Consider the following 25,619-nt stretch of genomic DNA (forward strand, 5'->3'; position numbering starts at 1 on the left):
TTTGATCAGCAGTAGATCACCACTAGAGAACTAGCAAACCTACTGCCAGGTAGTCCTCCATATTCATGAGCTCTGTATAACCCTACCCCAGCACTGATTTGCAGTTTTCTGTACAGTGAGCATAGGGAGAAAGCTGTTATGGGGGGGAATTATACAGAGTTCAGCATTCAGAGAACGGATAAGATTTTCAGCAGAGAAACATATGGATTTTTGTGTACTCACCGTAAAATCCTTTTCTCTGAACCAATCATTGGGGGGGACACAGACAGTGGGTGTTATGCTGCTGGCCACTAGGAGGACACTAAGTAAACCAGAAAAAAAAAGTTAGCTCATCCCCTGCAGTATACACCCTCTCGCTGGCTGAGATTTCTCCAGTTCGGTGAAAAAAGCAGTAGGAGCATAAACAGTCAATAATAACCATAACTAAGTCAAAGCCTAAGAATGCTACAGTGAGCCAATAGGCTAAACAGGGTGGGTGCTGTGTCCCCCAATGATTGGCTCGGAGAAAAGGATTTTACGGTGAGTACACAAAAATCCCCATTTCTCCTACGCCTCATTGGAGGACACAGACAGTGGGACGTCCTAAAGCAGTCCCTGGGTGGAGAGCATACATCTGCTAATACCCCATGTACCACTGAGTCAACACTGAGGTACTGCTGATTGCAGGCTGCGTCTGCCGAGAGCTGCATCCGCAGAGGCCTGAGAATGAATTAGGCAATGTTTGTAAAGGTATGCAGGCTGGATCAAGTTGCAGCCTTGCGGACCGGCCTGAGAATGAAATTGGCAATGTTTTGTAAAAAGTATGCAGACTGGACCAAGTCGCAGCCTTGCAGACCTGTTCTGTAGAGGCCTGGTGCTGAAGAGGCGCCCACTGACCAAATAAAGTGCACCTTAATCCCCACTGGTACGCGCGTTCCTGATACAGTAGGACTCCTGAATCGCCAAGCGAATCCACCTGGCTAGCGTTACTTTTGACACGGCTAAACCCTTTCTATGCCCCTCTGGAAGCATGAACAAGGCATCTGAATTGTGGAAGGGAGCCGTCCGCGAGATGCACCGTCTCAGCGCCCTAACCACCTCCAGGGTGTGGAGGGCCTTCTCAATGCGATGGACTGTCGCCGGACAAAAAGAAAGGCAAAACAATTTCCTCGTTGAGATGGAAAGAGGAGACGACCTTGGGCAGGAAGGATGGGGACGTCCTGATAACTACCTTTTCCTGATAAATTCAGGTACGGAGAACGGCAGTACATGGCTGCCAATTCCAAAACTAGTCTGATTTACGTAATTGCCACTAGAAAGACCACCTTCCAAGAGAGGACGGACAGTGACACGTCCTGCAGTGGTTTGAAAGGAGCCTCCTGTAAGGCCTCGAGAACCAGGTTAAGGTCCCATGATTCCAATGGCCTTCTATATGGAGGCGCCACATGGGAGACTCTCTGAATGAACGTCTTGACCTAAAGTTTGGTGACAATTTTGCGTTGGAAAAGCACTGACAAAGGCCGAAATTTTGCCCTTGAGCGAGCTAAGCGCGAGGCCTGATTTTAAACCAGATTGAAGGAATTCCAATATGGCCGGAATGAAAAAACACCAGAGGTGATCGACCATGATACTTGCACCACGAAAAGAAGGTTTTCCAGGTGCACATGGACACAGGCTTTCTAGCACTAATCATGGTGGAAATCACGTCGTGAGAGAACCCAGCCTGTGCTAAAATCCAGGATTCAACGTCGTCAAAGGCAGGGCCACGGAGTTCTGGTGGTAAATCGGGCCCTGCGAGGGTAGATCCATGCGATCTGGAAGTCGCCAGAGGACGTCGGCGACTAGTTGTATTAGTTCTGCATACCATGCTCGGCGCGGCCAATCTGGCGCGACAAGGATCACTTGTACTCCCTCCGCTCTGATCTTCTTGATGACCCTCGGAAGCAAGGGAAGAGGGGGGAAGATGTATGGGAGCCGGAACCGGTGCCATGGCAGAACTAGGGCGTCCGCTCCGATGGCACATGGATCGGGCAATGAACCGAGGAACCTTGTTGTTTAGTCTTGAGGCCATGAGATCCACATCCGGAGTCCCCCAACGATGACAAATCTGCTGAAAAACTTCCAGATGAAGAGACCACTTCCCCGAGACAATGCCTTGGCGACTGAGAAAATCTGCCGTCCAATTTTCTACACTCGGCCCAATGGAGGATGTGACTCGCTTTGTGCACGGCCATCCAGCTCCGGGTACCTCCCTGGCGGTTGATATACGCTACAGCCGTGGCGATGTCGGATTGGATCCTGATGGGATGACCTGCAAGGAGATAGTGGAAACTCAGTAGGGCTAATCTGATCGCTCGTATCTCCAAAATGTTGATGGGGAGACTGACTCTCGGGTTGACTAATGACCCTGTGCCATGTGGCGACGAAAGACCACACCCCAGCCGAGGAGACTACTAACCATCTTACTGGGAGAAAAGACCTCCCTTGACTCAGGGAGGACGTCAGTGTCCACCACCTGAGGGCTTGCCTGACCGCAGGGACAGAGGGATCCGACGGTCAAGTGAGAACGGGTTCTTGTCCCATGCTAACAGCAACGCGTGTTGTAAGGGACGGAGGTGGAACTGTGCAAATGGAACTGCTTCCATTGCTGCCACCATCTTTCCGAGAACTCTCATGCGAAAACGAATGGAGTGAGAAACCTGTCGGGAAGGAGTCCGCATTGCCTGTTGTAAGGCTTGGGTCTCTCCTGGAGGGAGAATGACCAACCCGCGGGAAGTGTCCAAGATCATTCCTAAAAGGGAAATCTGCTGAGCCGGTTTTGGGAAAGACTTTTCAAAGTTTATCTTCCACCCCAGGCGAGAAAGTCTATTTACTGTTACAAATGGATTCCTCGCAGGCTGGAAGGGACGGACCCTTCATGAGCAGGTCGTCCAGATACAGTAACACCACCACTCTCCGAGAGTGGAGAATGGCCATGACAGCCGCCACGACCTTGGTAAAAACCCTGGGGACGGTGGCGAAGGGCAAGGCAACGAACTGGTAGTGTTCCTCGTGAATTGCAAAACGCAGGAACTACTGGTGGGACGGGCAGATCGGAATGTGAAGGTAAGCATTCTTGATGTTGATGGATGCTAGGAACTCTCCTTTTTCCATTGAAGCGACAACTGATCGGAGATTCCATTCGGAATCGCCGTACCTTGACAAACTGATTTAACAGTTTGAGATCCAGAATGGGTTGCATCGTCCCGTCCTTTTTTGGAACCACAAAAAAAAGGTTTGAATATAATCCCATGAACCTTTCGTGATGAGGGACCGGAATGATGACTCCGACCCTTAGCGGAGCCTGAACAGCCAGAAGGAAGGCTCGTCTTTTTCTTGGGGGGGGGGGGGGGGGGGGGAGAGGAAAGGAAAAACAGAGTTGGAGAGGGAGAAGAAAATTCTATCTTGTATCTGGAGGACACCAGCTCCCTGACCCACTTGTCATCATTGGGTAGATCTATGAGATCTGACTCCCCTAGATCCAGAAGCCCTAGGCCAGGGTTTCCAAGAGCGGTTAGGTCTGTATGAGACCAAGACTTCTGCCCAAGCGGCCATTGCCTTAGTGACCCAAATTGCAGCGAAAGATTGACAAAAACGCTGCTCCTGAAGCTTCAAAAAACTGAACGGGCAAGGTAGTCAATTTGACAATCGGAGGGGGTTTCTGACTTAGGAACCCTCAGAAACAGATAGGAGCGTTTTAGAAGCAAGACGCGATACAGGAGGGTCCACCTGAGGGGACTGTAACCAATCCTACATTAGGTCTGGATGAAAAGGGTATTTAGCCTGAGTAGACTTTTGCCCTGTGAACTGCTCATGTGGCCGATCCCTATGTTTCTAGACGGCTGGTAAATAACCTGCGCACACGCTAGGATTTCTTAAATGAGATAGGGTGTGCTGGAGCGGGAATATTTTCCTCATCCAACCTCAGAATCCTGTTGATTGATTCTATAAGAGAATCAAGCGACTCTTGATCAGTTAGGGGATTCTGAGGGGCTGACGTGTCAGATTCGAATTCAGAGTCGTGCTCGCTGTGAACCTCAGGAGAGGGCGAGCGAGAGACAGGAGTTGCCGATGCTGAGGCGCGAACATGACTAGGGGACGCGTCAGGGGTCCGCTTTCTAGAGACTTGACCATCCCTTGGACAAGTATGGCCCCTACTGGTGGACGGTTCCCGGCCGACGCCAGAGCCCTCCTCGGGAGGTAAGGACGCTTTCTGACTTAAAGAGTCCTCCCGGAGGGAGAATATAGCCTGGGTCAGAGACTCCACTGACCGTGACAGGGACACAGCCCACTCAGGGTTACTAAACGCAGGAGGCCCGTCAGCAGCGGCGGCGAGGGACATTGGAGCGCAGGTCAGGGCACAGTCTGGGTCGCAGTCCGTGCATAACGGATTAGTCTGTGCACTGGGTAAGGCAGACTTGCAAGTGGTGCACACGGTAAAAAATGCAGTGCGCTTCTTAACAGCCCGTTCAGCCTCCTTAGATTGAGGCATAGCGTTCCTGAAAGGGTTAACGGCAGAGTGTCTGCAGCTGGAGGGAATGTGCCGGGAAGGGGTTAAGCTTTAATCTGAGGGCAGATGCAGCTTACCCATGGTCTTGTGTCCCCCGGGAGGAAAAACAGTGGCCCTGTGGTGTCACCAGGTATCCGGCTGTCCAGAGCAGGCATAGCCCTCTTGAAAGGGTTAACGGCAGCTGAAGACATGGCCCCGGAGATTACAATTGCGCGTCTCGTAAGTAATGAGATGCGCCAAGAGGAGGGGGCGGTGACGTTAGCGCGGGCGGCCCTAATCAAATTGTGGGCTAGTAGGCCGGAAAAGCCAGGGGGACTAATTTTTGGCCTACCCGCGGTAGGCGCTATTCAAATTGCGGCCTAGCAGGCCAGAAAAGCCGGGGACTAAATTTTTGGCTATCCGGGTTCTTCCAGCTGTCTCATCCTCCGGGTGATGTAGCAGAGCTGGAGGAGGTCTTAAAGGGGTATTGCTTAATCGATCCACCCTGTGGTAAGGTGATGGAGAGCTCTGGGGCTAATTCAGAGCATCCGAAAAAGCGCTGCTCAAGTTCTTCTCCATGCACTCCTTTGCTACGTCCTATTGCGCTTGCCCTCGTATCCGTGGAGTACCGACCGTAAGGGAACCAACATCAGAGAATAAGCCCCATTCGTCGCAGGAAAGAGTACGGGGAGGTATACTCCGCATGCTTGCCTGTTGGTTCGGGGGAGAACGGGCCGTAGAAAGGTACCGTCGCCCCCTTCACTCCGTTAATTTAAAAAATAAAAATTTACAGAAAATAAAAAAAACGGTGGGGTCTGAAACCAGACCCAAGTGCCTCCTACAGCCACTAAGTAAAGAACTGGAGAAATCTCAGCCAGCGAGAGGGTGTATACTGCAGGGGAGGAGCTAACTTTTTTTTTCTGGTTTACTTCGTGTCCTCCTAGTGGCCAGCAGCATAACACCCACTGTCTCTGTGTACCCCAATGAGGTGTAGGAGAAACAGTAATTTTAACCCCCTCATGACCGGAGCTTTTTTCGCTCCCCTCCTTCCCAGAGCCACAACTTTTTTATTTTTCCGTCAATATGGCCATGTGAGGGCTTATTTTTTGCGGGACTAGTTGTACTTTTGAACAGAATCATTGGTTTTACCATGTTGTGTACTCGAAAACAGGAAAAAAAAATCCAAGTGCGGTGAAATTGCAAAAAAAGTGCAATCCCACACTTGTTTTTTGCTTGGCTTTTTTGCTAAGTTCAATAAATGCAAAAGCTAACCTGCCATTATCATTCTTCAGGTCATTACAAGGTCATAGACACTAAACATGTGTATGTTCTCTTATCTAAGTGGTGAAAAAAATTTCCAAACGTTTACTGACAAAAAAACAAAAAAAAAAAAAAGCAATTTTCCGATACCTGTAGCGTCTCCATTTTTCGTGATCTGGGGTTGGATGAGGGCTTATTTTTTGTGGGCCGAGGTGATGTTTTTAATGATACCACTACTATGCAGATACGTTCTTTTGATCGCCTGTTATCGCATTTTAATGCAATGTTGCGGCAACAAAAAAAAAAAAAAAAAAATTTTCTCGCTCCGCAGCTTAGCGATGGGGTTAGTTTTTTTTGTAATGCTAGATCGGGCGATTCTGAACGCGACGATACCTAATGTGTATGTGTGATTTTTTTTTTTTTATTGTTTTATTTTGATTGGGGCGATTTTTTTTTTTTTTTTTTTTAACTTTTGGCATGCTTCAATAGCATGCACAACTCGATCGGCTCTGCTACATATGGGCGATGAGCAGATCGCCCATATGTAGATTTACTACTGTGCCGGGCGGCGCTCAAAGCGATATGCCTGGAACAACAATAGAGGTCTCTCTATGAGACCTCTGGTTGTCCAGGCAACGCATCGCCGACCGCCGATCACGTAATAGGGGTCGGCGATGAGCTCACGTCCGGCCTGATGGCCGGAATCGCTAGTTAAATGCCCACTGTCAGCGCGATTTAACTAGTTAATAGGCATAATATCAGTTCATAACAGCTGACATGTCGCGGCTTTGAGGTGGGCTCACCGCCGGAGCCCACCTCAAAGTAGGGGAGTCTGACCGCTGACGTACTATCCAGTCAGAAAGGGGTTAAACAAAACTGCAGCAAGCAGCCCAATACAGGAGACATCGCAGGAATCCGGATCTCTGACCGTATGTCATGCTGTTCTCAGATGGAGTAGCATTAAAGGGTTCTGAATCAAGAAGCACAGGGATAAAAAAATAAATAAAAGATTTCAAATAACTTCACTAGTTAACTTACACATGATAAGACAGATTCCAGGTTTTCTTGGAGATGGGCATTCTCATTAATCATCCCCTCCAGTTTGCACTGGAGTTCATCTGTGTGTGCAGTCTTTTTGTGTAATTCTCCCTGAAGTAAACTAAGTTTGCCAAGAAGCTCCAGCTTCTCTTCCTGAATTTCTTCTAACAAGGTGGGATTTTTTGTGACATTTTCTTCAGGCATGTTTGTCTCCATAATAGTATAATCTTCAACATCTTTATATTCTGCAGCCATTAACTGTTGTTCTTCAACAGCCTTGAGTTGTTCTTTCAGCTTCTCAAGTTCATTTTTTAAATCACGTTCTCCTTCAGATCTCAAGGCCTCCTTATAGGAAGAGAGGAAAAAAAAAAAATATAGACTACTTAAAAATTAAGGGAACACTAAAATACCACATCCTAGGATGAGATTTGGAGTCACTATGTCAGGATTTTTCTACGTGAGACGCAGTTTATGGCACGGAAAGTATTGGCACTACGGTGGATGGGAAATTCATGTCCCTCTCTTAAAATCTGGATTGACTTGGTAGACTCAATTGTCCCATATGAGCGCATGTTATACCAGAACAAGGGATGCCCGGGTAAATTTGAAAAAGTCTGGGAGAGGTGGAATTCCTCTCATCTGACTTTGTAAGATGGAGAAATTGCATATGAGACAATATAGTGCAAGACATTAGGCTGCAAATTAGTTAACAGTTGAAGTAGTTGTAGTTTAGGAACTTATACTTAAACTATATTATCTGAGTAACACGATAAAGGCTTGTGAGATATGGCTAATATACATGCTTATGTATAGCCTGTTCTCTATATATGTTTGAGGGATTATGCATATATTACGATGTATATTAATAAGTGTGCAATTTATGTTAGTATTTAACATATAGACGGTAATATGAATGCTCTGTATAGTGTTCATAACCACAAGCAACTATGTACTGTATGTTGTACATTTTTTTTTCCTGTTCTGAAGTTTAATAAATGAATTTAAAAAAAAAACAAAAAAAAACTACTACATCCTAGATATCATTGAATGAAATATTCCAGTTTCAAATCTTTATTATATAGTGGAATGAGAACAATAAAACATATAAATGATCAATGTAAATCAAAATTAATATCCCATGGAGGTCTGAATTTGGCTGGTCCAACTTTAGTGGAATTTCCTTAAGACAAGGAAATGATGCTCAGTAGTGTGCGTGGCCTCCATGTCCCTGTATGACCTCCTTACAACGCCTGGGCAAGCTCCTGATGAAGTGTCAAATGTTCTCCTGAGGGATCTTCTCCCAGACCTGGATTAAAGCGTCAACTTCTGGACAGTCTTTGGTGCAGAGTTGGTGGATAGAATGAGACCGAATGTCCCAGATGTGCTGTATTCGATACAGAGCCAACAGAGGAAAACCACCATGGTTACTTACCGGTAGCCGGTTTTTCCGGAACCCATGACAGCACCACCTGAGAGGGATCCGCCCCGCCAGGCCAGGAACCTACTGAGACATAAGGGGCGGCACCTCTCCCCCGCTTCAGTTGGGTTACAGAACACAGAGGTCTTCCCGGTTAGTTACATGTTTAATCCAACACCACAACACTCAAAAAACACCCTACTAATTGTGCACACCCATATGGTGAAAAAGGGGGGGAATATACGGGTGCTGTCATGGGTTCCGGAAAAACCGGCTACCGGTAAGTAACCATGGTGGTTTTCCCTTCACCCATGACAGCACCACCTGAGAGATTTTTGGAGATTCGAAACACCTTAGGGAGGGACCACCGATTGCAGCACCCTTCTACCGAAGGTTAAGTCAGCAGAGGAGCATAGATTCAACCTATAGTGCTTAAAGAAGGTTGAAGGTGAGGCCCAGGTAGCGGCCTTACAAATCTGTTCAATCAATACCTCTGCTTTTTCGGTCCAGGAGGTCGCCACGGCTCTGGTGGAATGAGCCTTGATGCCGTCAGGAATCGGGATACCACTAGGTGTGTAGGCTACACTAATGGCCTCCCTAATCCATCTAGCAATAGTCCCTTTTGAAACCCCATAGCCTTTCCTGGCACCTCCTCCACTGGCTAGTCATAGATATGTATTCTACGAGAGCTCTCTTAACATCCAGACTATGGAATTTTTCCTCCCCCAGATTTTTTGGGTTCTCGCAGAAAGATGGAAGGACAATTTCCTGGCCCCGATTGAAATCTGATGCTACTTTGGGCAGATAAGCGGGGTCTGTTCTTAACACTACCCTATCCTGAAAGACATAAGGTGGATTTACTGAGAGAGCCTGTAAGTCGCTTATCCTGCGGGCTGACGTAAGGGCCACTAACAGGATTGTTTTTAGGGTCAGAAACTTTAGGGGTAGCTGATGTAATAGCTCATACGGATCTTTTGTAAGGGCTTCTAGCACCAGGTTTAAATCCCAGGGGGCTATCCGGGGTATTGGGATAGGCCTAGCTCTATGGCAGGATTTAATAAATCTGGCTACCCACCTATTTGATGCCAATTTGCAGTTGTAGAGCGCCCCTAGTGCAGACACCTGAACTTTAAGTGTGTTCACTGCTAACCCCATCTGCAACCCTGATTGTAAAAACTCCAGGATGGCATTAATCAGGGGTTCTTTTCCTAACGGCCTACCTAAGAACTGCAGGAACTTATTCCATGTTCTGCCGTAGAGGTTAGTCGTCACTGGTTTCCTACTCTTTAGCAGGGTGACCACCAACCCGGGGGAGAACCCTCTATCCGTTAAAAGCGACCTTTCAAATTCCACGCCGTCAGATGGAATCCTTTGACCTGAGCGTGGAATATTGGACCTTGAGCTAGTAGGTCCGGGATTTCTGGCAGAACCCATGGATCGGAGAGGGACATCCTTCGTAGCAGAGCAAACCAGGGCCTTTTTGGCCAAAATGGAGCTATTAGAATCACCCTGGCTTGATCGTTTCTGATTTTTCTGACAACTGTTGGAATTAGAGCCACTGGGGGGAACGCATAAGCCAGCCTGAAGTTCCACTGGATGTGCAACGAGTCCACTGCCCATGGTTTTTCTCTCGGGTTTAGAGAGTAGAACCTTTCTGTTTGCCTGTTGTGCTTGTTGGCAAAGAGGTCTATCAACGGTTTCCCCCAAAGCTGAGTTATTTTTTGAAAAATGAACCGGTTTAGCGCCCATTCCCCCTGCTTCAGGGTATTGCGACTCAGGAAGTCTGCCTCTATGTTTTCTGCCCCTTTTATATGTAAGGCTGTCAAGGAGTGTAGGTGTTCCTCTGCTCAGAATGTCTCTCGCCGCTTCCATTAAGGAGTGTGATCTTGTCCCTCCTTGGTGGTTAATGTATGCCACCGCTACCTTGTAGTCTGACATGATGCGTACATTTCGACCCTGGAGTAGCGGAATAAAGTGACTTAGGGCCTTGCTCACTGCCCACAGTTCTCTCAGGTTGGAGAATGCTTCCTTTTCTTGACGAGTCCAGGAACCTTGACCTATGATGCCCCTTAGGTGTGCCCCCCACCCAGAGGAGCTTGCATCTGTTAAGATTATATCCGACGTCTGTCTGTCCCACGGTATTCCCAAGGTCAGATTTGTCTCGTCCAGCCACCAGTTGAGAGAGTGTCTGGTTTTTAAGGAAAGCTCTGGCTTTCCTTCTAAATGCCCTCTTAGCGATCTTTGTGCTGTTAATATCTCCCCCTGGAGTTGCCGGGTGTGAAACTGAGCCCACCTGACCGCCGGAATACAGGATGTTAGGGTACCTAGCAGGGACATTGCTCTTCTTAATGTCATACGTGGTTGGTTTTGGCCCGTCAAGGCCAGATTTTGCACCTTTTCTATTTTGGACTCTGGGGAGCAGACACTCTTGCCTTTCTGAGTCTAGTATAAATCCTAGGAAGGTCTGTTTTTTTAGGGGTTGCAATTTTGATTTTTTGAAATTGACTATCCACCCTAATTCCTGCAAGGTGTTGATCACCCGGGTCAACTGCGCTGTACAGTGGTCCTCTGAGCTGCCCACTATAAGAAAATCGTCCAGGTATGGTATGACCGTGTCGTGAATCCAGAGAAAGGCTGTCACTTCCGCTATGACCTTGGTGAAAACTCTCGGGGCTATAGATATGCCAAACGGAAGAGCCCTGAACTGAAAGTGCCTTAGTATGCCTTGAATATAAAGTGCTACCCTCAAGTATTTCTGGTAATCTGGGTGGATAGGGATGTGATAATACGCATCCTTTAAATCGACTACGGCCATGAAGCAATCTTGGCGTAGCAGCTTCACCGCCGTAGTTACTGATTCCATCTTGAAGGTCGAGTTCCTTATCCATAGATTGAGCCGTTTGAGATTTATGATTGTCCTGAATGTTTGATCTGGTTTTTTTTTTAAATCAGAAAAAGGGGTGAATAGAACCCCTTTCCTTCCTGTATGCGTGGTACCTCGGAGAGTACCTGCTTGTCTATCAGGCTCAGGATCTCTGTTTCTAAGGCCACCTGCTCTTCGGTCACCTTCCTGATGGGTGTGATGACGACCACGGGTTTTGGCTGACTAATAAAGGGAATTTTCAGGCCTTCTGTTGGGATGGTCAGGATCCAGGCATTGGAGGAGATCTTTTCCCAAGCTTGGAAAAAGAGTGCCAATCTCCCCCCCACTGGAATACTGGCGTCACTGTGGCGACTTCTTTGAGGTGGAGGTGCCTCCACCAAACATAAACCCTGATTCTTTTTTTCTCTTATCCTCCCATCTTCTCCTGTCAGCGGGAGGACGCCCCCTATTGAATCTCCCCCTCCGAAAGGGCTGTCTCCTCTGATCCATAGGGAATCTGGGGAAGCCTTTTTTCTTATCGCCTGCTTTCTCCAGAATATCGTCCAAGTTCTTGCCGAACAAGAATTGACCATCGCAGGGGAGAGAGCATAATTTGGCCTTGGACTGAAGGTCACCCGGACAGCCCTTAAGCCATAACCCGCGTCTAGCAGCATTTGATAGTGACGCTGCCCTGGCTGTCATCCGCATAGAGTCCACCGAGGTATCGGCCAAAAAAGCTGCTGCCCCATGCAAGAGATACATCTCCGATAAGATTTTTTCTCTTGGGACCCTTGAAGCCAGCTTTTCTTCTAATTGCTGCAGCCAGATCACGAGGGAGCGTGCCGTGCAAGTGCCCGCTATCGACGGTTTTAGTCCTCCTGCTGTCGCTTCCCATGCGTGCCTCAAATATGAGTCCGCTTTCTTGTCTAGCGGGTCTCTAAGAACCCCTGCGTCTTCCAGGGGTAGGGACGACCTTTTGGAGGACCTGGACACTGCTGCATCTATTTTGGGGATTTTGTCCCATATCTCCGCATCCTTATGATCAAAGGGATATCGTCTCTTGGAGGTGGATGGAAGGGCCCCCGATTTTTTGGGCTTTCCACTCTCTCTCAAGTGCCTGGACTTTCTTGTTTAATGGAAATTTTCGTTTTTTCCTCTCCTGAAGCCCCCCCAAACATGACGGTCCTCTAGGGTTTTAGCCGCCTTTTCTTCCTGTAGGCCCATTGTAGTTCTAATGGCCTTTAGGAGGGCGTCTGTGTCTTCTATGGGGAAACATGGTTTACCCCCCATGTCGCTGTCTGAGGAGGATGATTTTTCCGCCTGAGATGACATTGACGCGGAATCCGAGGGGGAACTAGGTGGATCCTTCCTGGTTTTTTTCCCCTTTTTTCAATAGGGACTTAATTGAGCCTTCCATTTCCGACCTTAGGGCAGATATCAGATTGGCTGCGAAACTAGGCGCTTCCTCAGCCATAGTCCGCTGAATGCACGCAGCACAGAGATCTTTTTGCCAATCTCTTGCTAGGGGAGATTTACATATAGCACAATCCCTATTGGTCTTCTTGCTTCCCGCTTTTCTGGGCCTTTCCTACAGGGTGAAGCATACAACAGAAGCCCCTATTAACATAATGCTAACATTCACGAAGATAACTCACCACCCGAAATCAAGGGTACCGGACTCGGAGGCTGCGTCGGAGCACGTGACCTGCGCTCTTTGGATCTTGAGGAGTCCCCCGACCTGCGGCTGGGGTGACTGCTGCTGGAATGGCTTCCATGCTTTCTGCCAGAGGGCGGAGAGGGAGGCAGGGACGCTGAACGTTCCTGCTCTGACTCCATGTTGCACCGCCCGTTTGCTGCTGCCTCCTCTTTTTAAATGACGCGCCTCTGCATGTCTCTCCCCTCCCCCCTGCGACCGCCGGCCGACCGCTTCAGAAAGCCGGCGTCACACCCGGCGCCATTATACAGTCGCCCTTATCTGACGTCAGCCGGCGCACCCAGCATGCAACGCGCCGCTGACGTCAGCGTCTCTCCCCTGCTATGGGGATCGAGATGCGGCGTGCGCGAGGGGAGGGCGGCGCGGTGGGGGCTTCCCGCAGACCCCGGGGATCCCACCGGCGCCCGCACGAACCCGGAACCCCGGAGGGCCCAGGGACTGCGCATCCAGCACCCGACGGCCGACGCTACAGGTGAGACACCTGTTATTCCCGTGCCGGGACGGGGCTGGGTTCATTTTCTTTTCTTCGCCCATGACAGGCACCGCCGACCGTGGGGTTCCTTCCAGGACAGGAACCCAACTGAAGCGGGGGGAGAGGTGCCGCCCCTTATGTCTCATTAGGTTCCTGTTCTGGCGGGGCGGATCCCTCTCTCAGGTGGTGCTGTCATGGGTGAAGGGAAAAACCAAATACAGGTCATGACCAGGGCTGTGGAGTCTGAGTCGTGGAGTCGGAGCTCATTTTGGTGGAGTCGGTATAAAATGGTCCGACTCAGAGCTCGAGCCAAAAAGGGTACAGGAGTTCCTGGAGCTTATATTAGACAACCAAAAGCAGGAGTGTCACATCCAGGAAGACAAAAGGGGGATAAAAATTGTGGGTCAGGTGTTGAGAGCATCGCAGTACCCATCCATGACATTGAGGAAATCTATGTCCTGTATGCCAGCAGGTCAGTGGGCACATATACTCACCATGGATCTTCAGTGGGACTTCTTAAGAAATCAGGTCTCCCTAAAGGGGTAGTGAGGACGACACATGACACTGTCTTCAAAAACTAGTCAGTCATTCTTTGGATCCGTGGAGCAAAAAATAGGAGATTTGACCAAAGGGGTTCCTTGAGTAACAACAGTGACTCGAGTTGTCTCTACACATGCAAGCCCTATGGGTTGGGGCTCTTCTAAACAACGTTGCTGAGGGAGTCTGGACGAGGGAGAAGAAATTTGTTTCCTCAAACGGGAAAGAACTGTTCAGTCAGACACGCTCTGATAGAGTTCTTTGATTCCCTTCGGGGTCAGCATGTAAAGGTATTTTCCAGGTCACCACCTGGACGTCCTTCTTATCCACAGTGGGACCATGAGAGTTTAAAAGGACCCTCCCCTCACCACCCTTAAGTGTTTTTTCTTGTCCCACTGCAGATAGGAACGAGAGGATCTGAACGTTCCGAGCAGATGGTGAGGATCGGGGGGCCCAGCCTTTCCCTTCCCACCTCAAGAATTCTGCAAGCTGACACCCACCTGAGGGTCCCTCAGCATACCCAGTGTAGCGCTGCTCCTGGGAGACGGGGTCGCTTCCTACTGAGGGGGGGGGGGGCTCTTTACTCCAGGCATCACCTTTGATGTCCCTCTGCCGGGCCGCCTCTACATCTAATAAGCGGTCCCGACAACACATCTTCACCGCAGGGCATCCCCGGACGTGGCATCGGATCCTGGCCTCAGCCAGGCGAAGCGGGCAGATCGCGGCCAGCTCAGGCCGGCCGCGCCTCCGGGTTGCGGCGTCACAAGCCCCGGGCCACTTCCGGGTCGACCGCGTCATTTCCGGTTTTCGGCCGGCTGGATTGCGACCCGGGCGACCGCGTCACTTCCGGGGGCCAGCCCGGGCGACGGTGCCACTTCCGGGTCACGGTTCAGTCGCGGCCGATTCAAACTGAACCGCGCGCTCCCGGGGCTTACCAGCAGAAGGCAGGCGACCAGGGCTGTGGAGTCGGAGCTCATTTTGGTGGAGTCGGTATAAAATGGTCCGACTCCTAAAATATATAATAAATTGGGTACAGTAGTTCAATGCAGAATGTGCTGAATATTTTTTCATAGGAATTTGGGAAAGTTATGAAATGTCCTATAAATGGCTGTTCTATTCCTGATCTAAGGCTGCATTCACACACAGCGTTTTTGCTGCGTTTTTTGAGGATACATTTTTCAGCTGCAAAAGCAGATCAGCTTTTAAAAAAACCGCATCACCTGAAAGGTTTTTGAGCTCATAGATAATGTTTTCAATAGCAAAAGCAGATTAGAAATCTGCTCTATCCATTTATCCATATCTTATCTGTACCAAAAAGAATGAAAGCCGGGTAGCACACAGACTAACACTCCTTTTTTTTTTTTTTTTTAGCACTTGTCAGGTACACCTCATAGCTGCCCAAAAGGACGCCCAGGACAGGCATTGCTCGTCTTCAGTAACACATCAACATCAATTGATAGTTGGAATAAATAGACTGCATTCACCACATCTTAAGGTGCAGGCTTTATTTTCAAGTGTAGGGGTGTGCAGTATAAGGTTCTGCAGCAGCTGAGGTGTGCAGTATGAGGTTCTTCTGCCCCCCCCCAGTTTTGATCCTGGCTAAAACCGTTTCTTATAGATATGGTGAACCCTCAGGTAACCCTAAATGAAGGTCAAAGGACACAGGTGGCTGAATTGAAGGAATTGCTTAATCACCTATTTACCGTGACTAAAAAATTACAAGCTGAGGATTTAACTCCTAGCATTTTCATAAGGGAGTGGAAGAACTTGCTATTTTGACTGTCCCAAAGAGGAGATTTAATCGCAGATGGCATTTCTGCTTCAATGAAACGGAGAGATACAGCTATTGGAAAATAAAATTTTTCTGGCAGCTGTTTATGTGGACCCATGTCATCGTATATTGCTTGATGATCAACAGCTTACTAAAGGAAAAGAAGCTCTGACTGAGGTAGCAGTTAGGATGAGTGGCCCACAGGAGGACTGCCAGGCGCAAGAGGACTTGGGTCCTGAGTGCTACTGCTGCCATATCTTCATCCTCATCAGATGAGGAGTTGGACTTTGACAAGTATTTTGATGATATGGAGCAGGCAAAGCGTTGCTGCAAGGAAAAAGATTTCACTCCGTCTCCTATAGCAAGCAGATTGACCATATTTCAGCAAAATGTTTCACTTGCTCTCAAAGAAAAATTCAACCGTTCATCAAAATTGACTGTGCACGAGGCAATTCCTTTATACCCGGAAATTGTTAGAGATGTTGCCCATGTGGTTACGGCTTTGCCTCCAACCCTAGTGTAGGGAGGTTGTTCTCTGGCCTTAAAATTATTAGGTCAGATTTTAGGTCATCTATGAAGGAGGATCTGATGGAGGCAATTCTATTTCTTAGAACAAATTCACAGACTGCACAAATGTTATTTAGTATGTTTTCGTTGAAAACTGTTTTTTGCCACTTACATAGTTCATTACATAGTGAATATATATATACATACACAGTCATATGTAAAAGTTTGGGCACCCCTATTAATGTTAACCTTTTTTCTTTATAACAATTTTGGTTTTTGCAACAGCTATTTCAGTTTCATATATCTAATAACTGATGGACTCAGTTATATTTCTGGATTCAAATGAGGTTTATTGTACTAACAGAAAATGTGCAATCTGCATTTAAACAAAATTTGACCAGTGCAAAAGTATGGGCACCCTTATCATTTTCTTGATTTGAACACTCCTAACTACTTTTTACTGACTTCCTGAAGCACTAAATTGGTTTTGTAACCTCATTGAGCTTTGAACTTCATAGCCAGGTGTATCAAATCATGAGAAAAGGTATTTAAGGTGGCCACTTGCAAGTAGTTCTATTTGATTCTCCTATGAAGAGTGGCATCATGGGCTCCTCAAAACAACTCTCAAATGATCTGAAAACAACATAGCTTTTCAGGGGAAGGATACAAAAAGTTGTCTCAGAGATTTAACCTGTCAGTTTCCACTGTGAGGAACATAGTAAGGAAATGGAAGAACACAGGTACAGTTCTTGTTAAGCCCAGAAGTGGCAGGCCAAGAAAAATATCAGAAAGACAGAGAAGAAGAATGGTGAGAACAGTCAAGGACAATCCACAGACCACCTCCAAAGACCTGCAGCATCATCTTGCTGCAGATGGTGTCACTGTGCATCGGTCAACAATACAGCGCACTTTGCACAAGGAGAAGCTGTATGGGAGAGTGATGCGAAAGAAGCCGTTTCTGCAAGCACGCCACAAACAGAGTCGCCTGAGGTATGCAAAAGCACATTTGGACAAGCCAGTTACATTTTGGAAGAAGGTCCTGTGGACTGATGAAACAAAGATTGAGAGGTTTGGTCATACAAAAAGGCGTTATGCATGCGCTGTATTGTTGACCGATGCACAGTGACACCATCTGCAGCAAGATGATGCTGCAGGTCTTTGTAGGTGGTCTGTGGATTGTCCTTGACTGTTCTCACCATTCTTCTTCTCTGCCTGATATTTTTCTTGGCCTGCCACTTCTGGGCTTAACAAGAACTGTACCTGTGTTCTTCCATTTCCTTACTATGTTCCTCACAGTGGAAACTGACAGGTTAAATCTCTGAGACAACTTTTTGTATCCTTCCCCTGAAAAGCTATGTTGAATAATCTTTGTTTTCAGATCATTTGAGAGTTCTTTTCAGGAGCCCATGATGCCACTCTTCATAGGAGAATCAAATAGGAGAACTACTTGCAAGTGGCCACTTGAAATACCTTTTCTCATGATTTGATACACCTGGCTATGAAGTTCAAAGCTCAATGAGGTTACAAAACCAATTTAGTGCTTCAGGAAGTCAGTAAAAAATAGTTGGGAGTGTTCAAATCAAGAAAATGATAAGGGTGCCCATACTTATGCACTGGTCAAATTTTGTTTAAATGCAGATTGCACATTTTCTGTTAGTACAATAAACCTCATTTGAATCCAGAAATATAACTGAGTCCATCAGTTATTAGAAGATATATGAAACTGAAATATCTGTTGCAAAAACCAAAATTGTTATAAAGAAAAAAGGTTAACATTAATAGGGGTGCCCAAACTTTTACATATGACTATCTATCTATCTATATATATATACACACATACACACACACACACATATATATATTACATATTTACAATTTATTAGTTTTTTGTGTTCTAAAGTTGTATTCCAACAAATATACACTCACTGGCCACTTTATTAGGTACACCATGCTAGTAAGGGGTTGGACCCCCTTTTGCCTTCAGAACTGCCTCAATTCTTCGTGGCAGAGATTCAACAAGGTGCTGGAAGCATTCCTCAGAGATTTTGGACCATATTGACATGATGGCATCACACAGTTGGCGCAGATTTGTCGGCTGCACATCCCTGATGCGAATCTCCCGTTCCACCACATCCCAAAGATGCTCTATTGGATTGAGATCTGGTGACTGAGGAGGCCATTTGAGTACAGTAAACTCATTGTCATGTTCAAGAAACCAATCTGAGATGATTCGAGCTTTATGACATGGCGCATTATCCTGCTGAAAGTAGCCATCAGATGTTGGGTACATTGTGGTCATAAAGGGATGGACATGGTCAGCAACAATACTCAGGTAGGCTGTGGCGTTGCAACGATGCTCAATTGGTACCAAGGGGCCCAAAGAGTGCCCAGAAAAAATTCCCCACACCATGACACCACCACCACCAGCCTGAACCGTTGATACAAGGCAGGATGGATCCATGCTTTCATGTTGTTTACGCCAAATTCTGACCCTACCATCCGAATGTCGCAGCAGAAATCGAGACTCATCAGACCAGGCAACGTTTTTCCAATCTTCTACTGTCCAATTTCGATGAGCTTGTGCAAATTGTAGCCTCAGTTTCCTGTTCTTAGCTGAGAGGAGTGGTACCCAGTGTGGTCTTCTGCTGCTGTAGCCCATCTGCCTCAAAGTTCGACGCACTGTGCGTTCAGAGATGCTCTTCTGCCTACCTTGGTTGTAACGGGTGGCAATTTGAGTCACTGTTGCCTTTCTATCAGCTCGAACCAGTCTGCCCATTCTCCTCTGACCTCTGGCATCAACATGGCATTTCCGGCCACAGAACTGCCGCTCACTGGATTTTTTTTTCTTTTTCGGACCATTCTCTGTAAACCCTAGAGATGGTTGTGCGTGAAAATCCCAGTAGATCAGCAGTTTCTGAAATTCTCAGACCAGCCCTTCTGGCACCAACAATCATGCCACATTCAAAGGCACTCAAATCACCTTTCTTCCCCATACTGATGCTCGGTTTGAACTGCAGGAGATTGTCTTGACCATGTCTACATGCCTAAATGCACTGAGTTGCCGCCATGTGATTGGCTGACTAGAAATTAAGTCTTAACACACAGTTGGACAGGTGTACCTAATAAAGTGGCCAGTGAGTGTATATTATGTTCTATCTAAATGTCTTGATTATTGTATCATAAAAATGATTACCGTATATACTCGAGTATAAGTCGACCCGAGTATAAGCCGACCCCCCTAATTTTGCCACAAAAAACTGGGAAAACTTATTGACTCGAGTATAAGCCTAGGGTGGGAAATGCTCCATAGATTATTCCCCCATATGGTGTCCCCAGAAGAAGCTCCATAGATTATTCCCCCATATGCTGCCCCCATAAGAAGCTCCATAGATTGTTCCCTATTGTTCCCTCATATGCTGACCCCAGAAGAAGCTCCAGATTATTCCCCCATATGCTGCCCCATAGATTGTTCCCCCATATGCGGACCCCAGAAGAAGCACCAGATTATTCCCCCATATGCTGCCCCCATAAGAAGCTCCATAGATTGTTCCCCCATATGCTGCCCCCATGCTGCTGCTGCATGTAAAAATAAAAAAAATGACATACTCACCTCTCCGTCGCTGGGTGTCAGGTGCCGGTGTCACTGCTGGCACCTGAGATACTCACCTGTCCAGTGTCCATGGCTGCTCACCGCTATCTGCTACGTCATCAGTCAGTGACGTTGAGACTGCAGGGGGCGCGGCGCGCACTAACCATGTCACCGCGCCCTCTGCTGTCTGAAGTCACTGACCGATGACAGACAGCAGCAAGCAGCCATGGACGCAGGACAGGTGAGTATCGCTATACTTACCCGTCCTGACGCTGTGTCTTGAGCCCCCAGCTTCTCCCCGTGCTCTCTCTTCCTGCCTTCAGCAGTCATGTGGTACCGCTCATTAAAACTCATGAATATGCGCATATTCATGAGTTTTAATGAGCGGCACCACGTGACCGCTGAAGGCAGGAAGAGAGAGCATGGGGAGAATCTGGGGGCTCAAGACACAGCGTCAGGACGGGTAGAGTATGACCTGACACCCCCGCACCCCCTCCGACCCCCTTTGTATATGACTCGAATATAAGACGAGAGGGGGACTTTCAGCCCAATTTTTTGGGCTGAAAATCTCAGCTTATATTCGAGTATATACGGTAAATGTCTGATGTTCACATTGTACTACAATAAATTTTTCACTTAAATATAAACAATATATGTTGGAGTCGGAGTCGGTGGAAGGGAAATTGAGGAGTCGGAGTGGCAGGTTTGGCTTACCGACTCCACAGCCCTGGTCATGACACAATGAACAGGAGGTGAAAGATAAAACCCCTTTATTAAAGCAAATGGTGAAACGGTGGCACAAGTAATGGATGTGCCCACATATACAAAGGAATAAATGAATGGAAAGTAAGCACATTAAAATATAGGACAAATGGTAAATCACATAGATCAATGGATGAGACCACCATTAAGTAAAGCAAGGAATGACCAATTCTTTTTTTAAATCAAATAGTTTTTATTGAAGAAAATAAGAAGGATAACAATACATAGGCATGTATAAATATAATCGGCAATATTACTTTTCATACATTTTTAGTAATACAAGAAAATCCCCCTTAAAGGGAATCTGTCACCCTTTTTTTCCCCTATTAGCTGCCGGCATAGACATCGGGGGCTTATCTACAGCATTCTGTAATGCTGTAGATAAGCCTCCAATGTAACATGAAAGAGAAGAAAAACACGTTATATTATACTCACCGAGGTGGGCGGTCCGGTCCGATGGGTGTTGCGGTCCTGTCCGGCGCCTCCCTTCTTCATGCGATGACGTCCTTTTCTCCAGTCCTGTAATGGCTCCGGCGCAGGCGCATTGCTCTGCCCTGTTGAGGGCAGAGCAGAGTTCTGCAGTGCGCAGGCAGGCATTTCTTCTTGTGTAGAGCAAGGCAGGGATGGGGGAGCAGTTGAATAAGCCCCGCCCATCGGACCGGAGACCGGCAGTTTACATACATCTGAACCGGTATAAACAAGGTATTTATGCATGAAAGGTGCGGGGTCAGGGGGAAGCAAAAGTACTAAGAGAATCCTTATGCGACACACAATAGAATGATATCATTATAAGATATCTCAAAAAAGGGGTGACAGATTCCCTTTAAGTTTTTTCCACAATTTCTCAAAGCAGTGCCAGAAACCTTCTAGAACTCAGCCGAAATCTGCCCGCCTCCAAGGAAGCCACCAGTGGACACTTCCCCACCATGTGAGATATAACCTTCCTCACTGAACTAGAAAATTTGTGATTCCCCCCATCCCACCATATGTTGACATTGAGACCCAATGTAATATAACCATGGATTGGGGTCAGCCAGGCCTCCGTCATCTTTTGGGCGCTGCAACAACTCTAGCTTGATACGCGTTCGACCGCCCTTCCATATCAAATCCCGGAAGATGGCATTAATTCTATAAAATCTGTTCTGAAGTAACCAGATCTGTGGATTATGCAGCACATACAAAAGTTGAGGCATGAGTATCATCTTCATTAAGTTCGCATGCACGGCCATTGTCAAATTTAGCTTCACCACGCCGCGATCTTCCGTTTAAACTTACACAGTAGCGGAGCCAAATTAAGCCTCTCATAGTCCATAAGATTGTTTGATACCTTAATACCCAGATATGTAACTTCGACTACCTGTAATTGAGTTAAACAATCAACAGGGGTCCTGCGGTCCAGCACCGATTTTTCCCAATTAATACGTATCCCAGATACACCGGCATATTCAGCAAGGACCGTCATCACTGCCCTCAAAGAACCCCCCACATCCCCCAAAAACAACAGCATGTCGTCAGCATGGAGTGCCACCTTTTCCTCGTGTGTTCCATATTGGAATCCCACAATATTTTGCTCTCGTTTAATAACTGCCGCCAGTGGCTCAATTGCTATGGCAAACAGGAGGGGAGACAGGGGGCACCCCTGCCTCATACCCCTAAATAAGGAAAATTCTTCAGACAACTGATTAACTTGCATTCTGGCCTTTGGAGCAATTGAACCCACTTAATAAATACTTCCCTAAAGCCCATATAGCGCATTGTAGCCCACAAGTACCTCCACTCTACGCTATCAAATGCTTTGGCCGCGTCTAATGACAGAATCACTCTATTCCCTACATTATCCGCCTCCGCCTGCATATTAATAAAGAGTCTCCTCAGATTCGTCGCTGTGGATTTGTTCGGCATGAACCACACCTGATCCTGGTGTATTATAGATATTATGACTTTACTAAGACGATTAGCCATCATCTTCGTCAACAGTTTTACATTTGTTGTCAGATTGGGCGATATGAAGCCGATGCGGTGGCTTCTCTAACCTTTTTGGGAAGCACATCAATGATCGCTTCTCGCATGGACCGCAGGAGTTCACCGCTCTCTACCCCTGCCTTATATACGTCCAACAAAACAGGCAACAGAAGTTCCTTAGATTTTTTTAAACATTTCACCCGACAAACCATCTACCCCTTGAGCCCTATCATTAGCCATGGAGGCGAGTGCCAACTCCAGTTCCTCTAACTCAAATGGTTCATCTAAAAAATGTTGGAACTCCATAGACAATTTTGGAAGCCCAGCTCTAACCAAAAATTCCTCAACCTCAGTATCAGTCGGCTGCACCTGTGACCCATTCAAATTAGTATAGAAGCCCGCAATCACCTCCGGCAAACCCCAAGTATCTGTGACCTCCTGTCCATCCTCTCCCTTTAAGGCAACTATGTAAGCGCTGTCTCTTTGTGCAGCAGCCACTAGAGCCAAGAGATGGCCGGCTCTCTCCCTCCTCAAAATATTGCACAGCATGGAACATCTTATTCCGCTCAGCTGCCCGCAATGACAGTCCATTAACTCCAGCCTGAGCCTTTTTTAGCCTCTCTTGTGCCCGAGTGGATGGGTCATGAATTAATGCCTCCTCAGCCTCCTGGAATGCCAGCTGATCCTTCTGCTTAGTGCTTGTTTGGATCTTAAAGATCTCTAATATACAGCCCCCCACAAAAAAAAAAAAAAAAAGCTTTCATAGCTTCCCAAACAATCCTCTCATGTGCCGTATCTCTATTGGTCTTAAAGTACTCCTGAAGCTCCCTCCCCGAGTCACCTCCTTTATCAATAAGCTGTAACCAGAAGGGTTTAAATCACCACATAGGTCTACTATTGATCATTTGACCCTGGTCACCAAGCAACACATACACTAGGGAGTGGTCAGACACCAGTCTGGTTAGCCCACATCTGTCACAAGAATCAGCATCCGCTCATACCCCAGCACAAAATCAATCCTTGACATTGAGGAGAAGTTGAGAAACACGAGAATTTATGAACCTCAGGGTTACGAATCCTCCACAAGTCAGTCATAGAGGTCTCCCTTAATAATGCCCAAAAAGGAGTATAGTTGCCCAAATGTCTTCCCCCCTGCCTCTGTCCCAGCAAGAATCAGGTACATTGTTAAAGTCCCCCATCACCAGACACGAGATCCCAGGGAATTTTGCAATAATTTCCAGTATCTTCAGGAACAGATTGCTATTATATGGCGGCAGAATGTATACAGATAAAAGCAACATAGGCCTATTATTGAGTTTACAGAGTAAACACACATATTGCCCCTCCGAATCAATAAGTGAAGTAAGCTTTTCAAACTGTGTTCCCCTACATATCAAAATACTGACTCCCCTTGAATATCCAGAATACATAGCATGGTAGCTTTCTTGTATCCAGCACCCATTCAGTATATGAGACCTTTCAGGGACCAAATGGGTCTCCTACAAAAAGACCACAGCTGGCATTGCTTCGCGCAAGAATTGAAAAACTGCTTGTTTGCTTTTTTAACATCCGCTGCCAGGCCTCTAACATGCCAGCTTAAAATTTTGATATCACGTACCATTACAATTCAAACTTGCATATAATACAAAAAGTGAATTAGCATGTATACAGCCTGAATAAGAAGTGTGACGTAAACATTTCCCATAATCCCCCTCCCCCCAAAAAAATTAGCCCCCAAAGAACAGAAAAACAGAAAATTCAAAACATCTTTTCCTATGATGGAAAAATTGGCGTATATTATCCTTAACCATCCTTCCTCTCTCCATATCCAGTCCCACAACGGATCCCTGAACGCAGAGGTCCATAATGACTTGACCTTGTGAACAAAACTTAAACAATTAACTCTCCACAGAGATCCCCATAGAACCACCGGGGACACCAGATCACAGAACAGACGCACAGGTCATGAAACTTCAGTACGCAGAATCCTTTGCCTTCTCCATCCGCAGTTGTTTCTCGCTGCAGTCCAGCCACCTGACTGCATCTTTGGCTTCAAGAGAAAAAAATGGACTTTATCCGCAGACACAATCCGCAACTTAGCCGGATACAACATGGAATATATCACACCAATCTCCTGGAACCTCTTCATGATGCTAATGAATCTTAGCTCTACGTTTCTGTACTTCAACTGAATAATCCGGAAAGATGGAGACTGCAGAAGAGTTGATTACAAGATCAGGGTGATCCCTAGCAAGCTTCAAAATAGTATCTCTGTCCCGATAGTGGAGTATTTTAGCTATTACAGTCTGCGGTGGACATCCAGGGGGAGGGGACGTGTGGGGACCCTATGGGCTCGTTCGATATCATATAATCTGGACAATTTATCGGCACCCAATTTATCTAGTATCCATTTCTCAAAAAACTCCGTAGGGGTGTTATCCTCAACTTTTTCTGGTATACCGATCAGCCTTAGGTTGTTGCGCCAGGATCTGTTTTCTAGATCATCCGCTTTAGCTTGTACAGCGGTTAGAGCCACTGCCATTTGCTTACACTCCTTCTCGGCTCTTATTATATAGTCCTCCACAGAACTGACCCTTTTCACGACTTCTCCCACCCTTTCTTTCACCACATGCAAAGTGTGCTGCAATTTGGACAGGTCGGCCTGGATACTGCCCAGCTGTGTCGCTATACTGAGAATGGAGGAGTCACAGTGTATAATGGCGCGAAAAACATCCTTTAGGGTCGGCTCCACTGGCAATATGAGCTCCCCCGCAGCAGCCCTGCAGTCATCTCACCACGTCCTGTGTCTCCCTCGTGTGAGTCACTCCGTCTCATCTTCACTTTCATCTTCCTCCTCCTCCCCACACTCTTGCTCCTTCTCTCCCCTCTCATATCTCCGCAGAGAGTGCGTGTCTCCTCCATCTCCTGCCTGGCTCCGAGGCTCACCCGTGTTCCTGACAAATAGCTGCAGCTTGCTTACAGCATCCATCCTCCGAGACTCTCTGTGCAGACTCTTCCTCCACCTCCAATCCTCCGGTGGCATGGGGGCCGTCTTGGGCCTTTCTGTCCGGGTCCTCGGCGTTTTTCCTGGAGCTTTTTCTGCCGGTCATCAGCGCTGCCGATAGATTCCGGGCGATCCTGAGATATCACTGCACTCTAAGCCTCACAGCAGGGAGGCAGAGAAATTCCACTGGGTGTCACAAGGTATGATCTGACTACA

The 25,619-nt window shown here is 47.1% G+C and overlaps 1 protein-coding gene across 10 annotated transcripts in view; it reads right to left on the bottom strand.

Annotated features, from left to right (window-relative positions):
* CENPE (centromere protein E) overlaps positions 1–25,619 on the bottom strand; it is a 205,722-nt gene that overhangs the window by 83,356 nt on the left and 96,747 nt on the right. For 6 of the 10 annotated variants that reach the window (XM_073571795.1, XM_073571797.1, XM_073571799.1 and 3 more), the window contains one exon: positions 6,806–7,150. The exons of 3 other annotated variants lie outside the window; for them this stretch is intronic. In XM_073571795.1, the coding sequence (XP_073427896.1) occupies positions 6,806–7,150 (345 nt within the window). The remainder of the gene's footprint in view (positions 1–6,805; positions 7,151–25,619) is intronic. One more of the 10 variants, XM_073571793.1, reaches the window with a different exon arrangement.

Source organism: Dendrobates tinctorius, unplaced genomic scaffold, assembly GCF_039654945.1.
Source record: "Dendrobates tinctorius isolate UK_male_01 unplaced genomic scaffold, ASM3965494v1 ptg000030l, whole genome shotgun sequence".
Classification (NCBI taxonomy): Eukaryota; Metazoa; Chordata; class Amphibia; order Anura; family Dendrobatidae; genus Dendrobates; species Dendrobates tinctorius.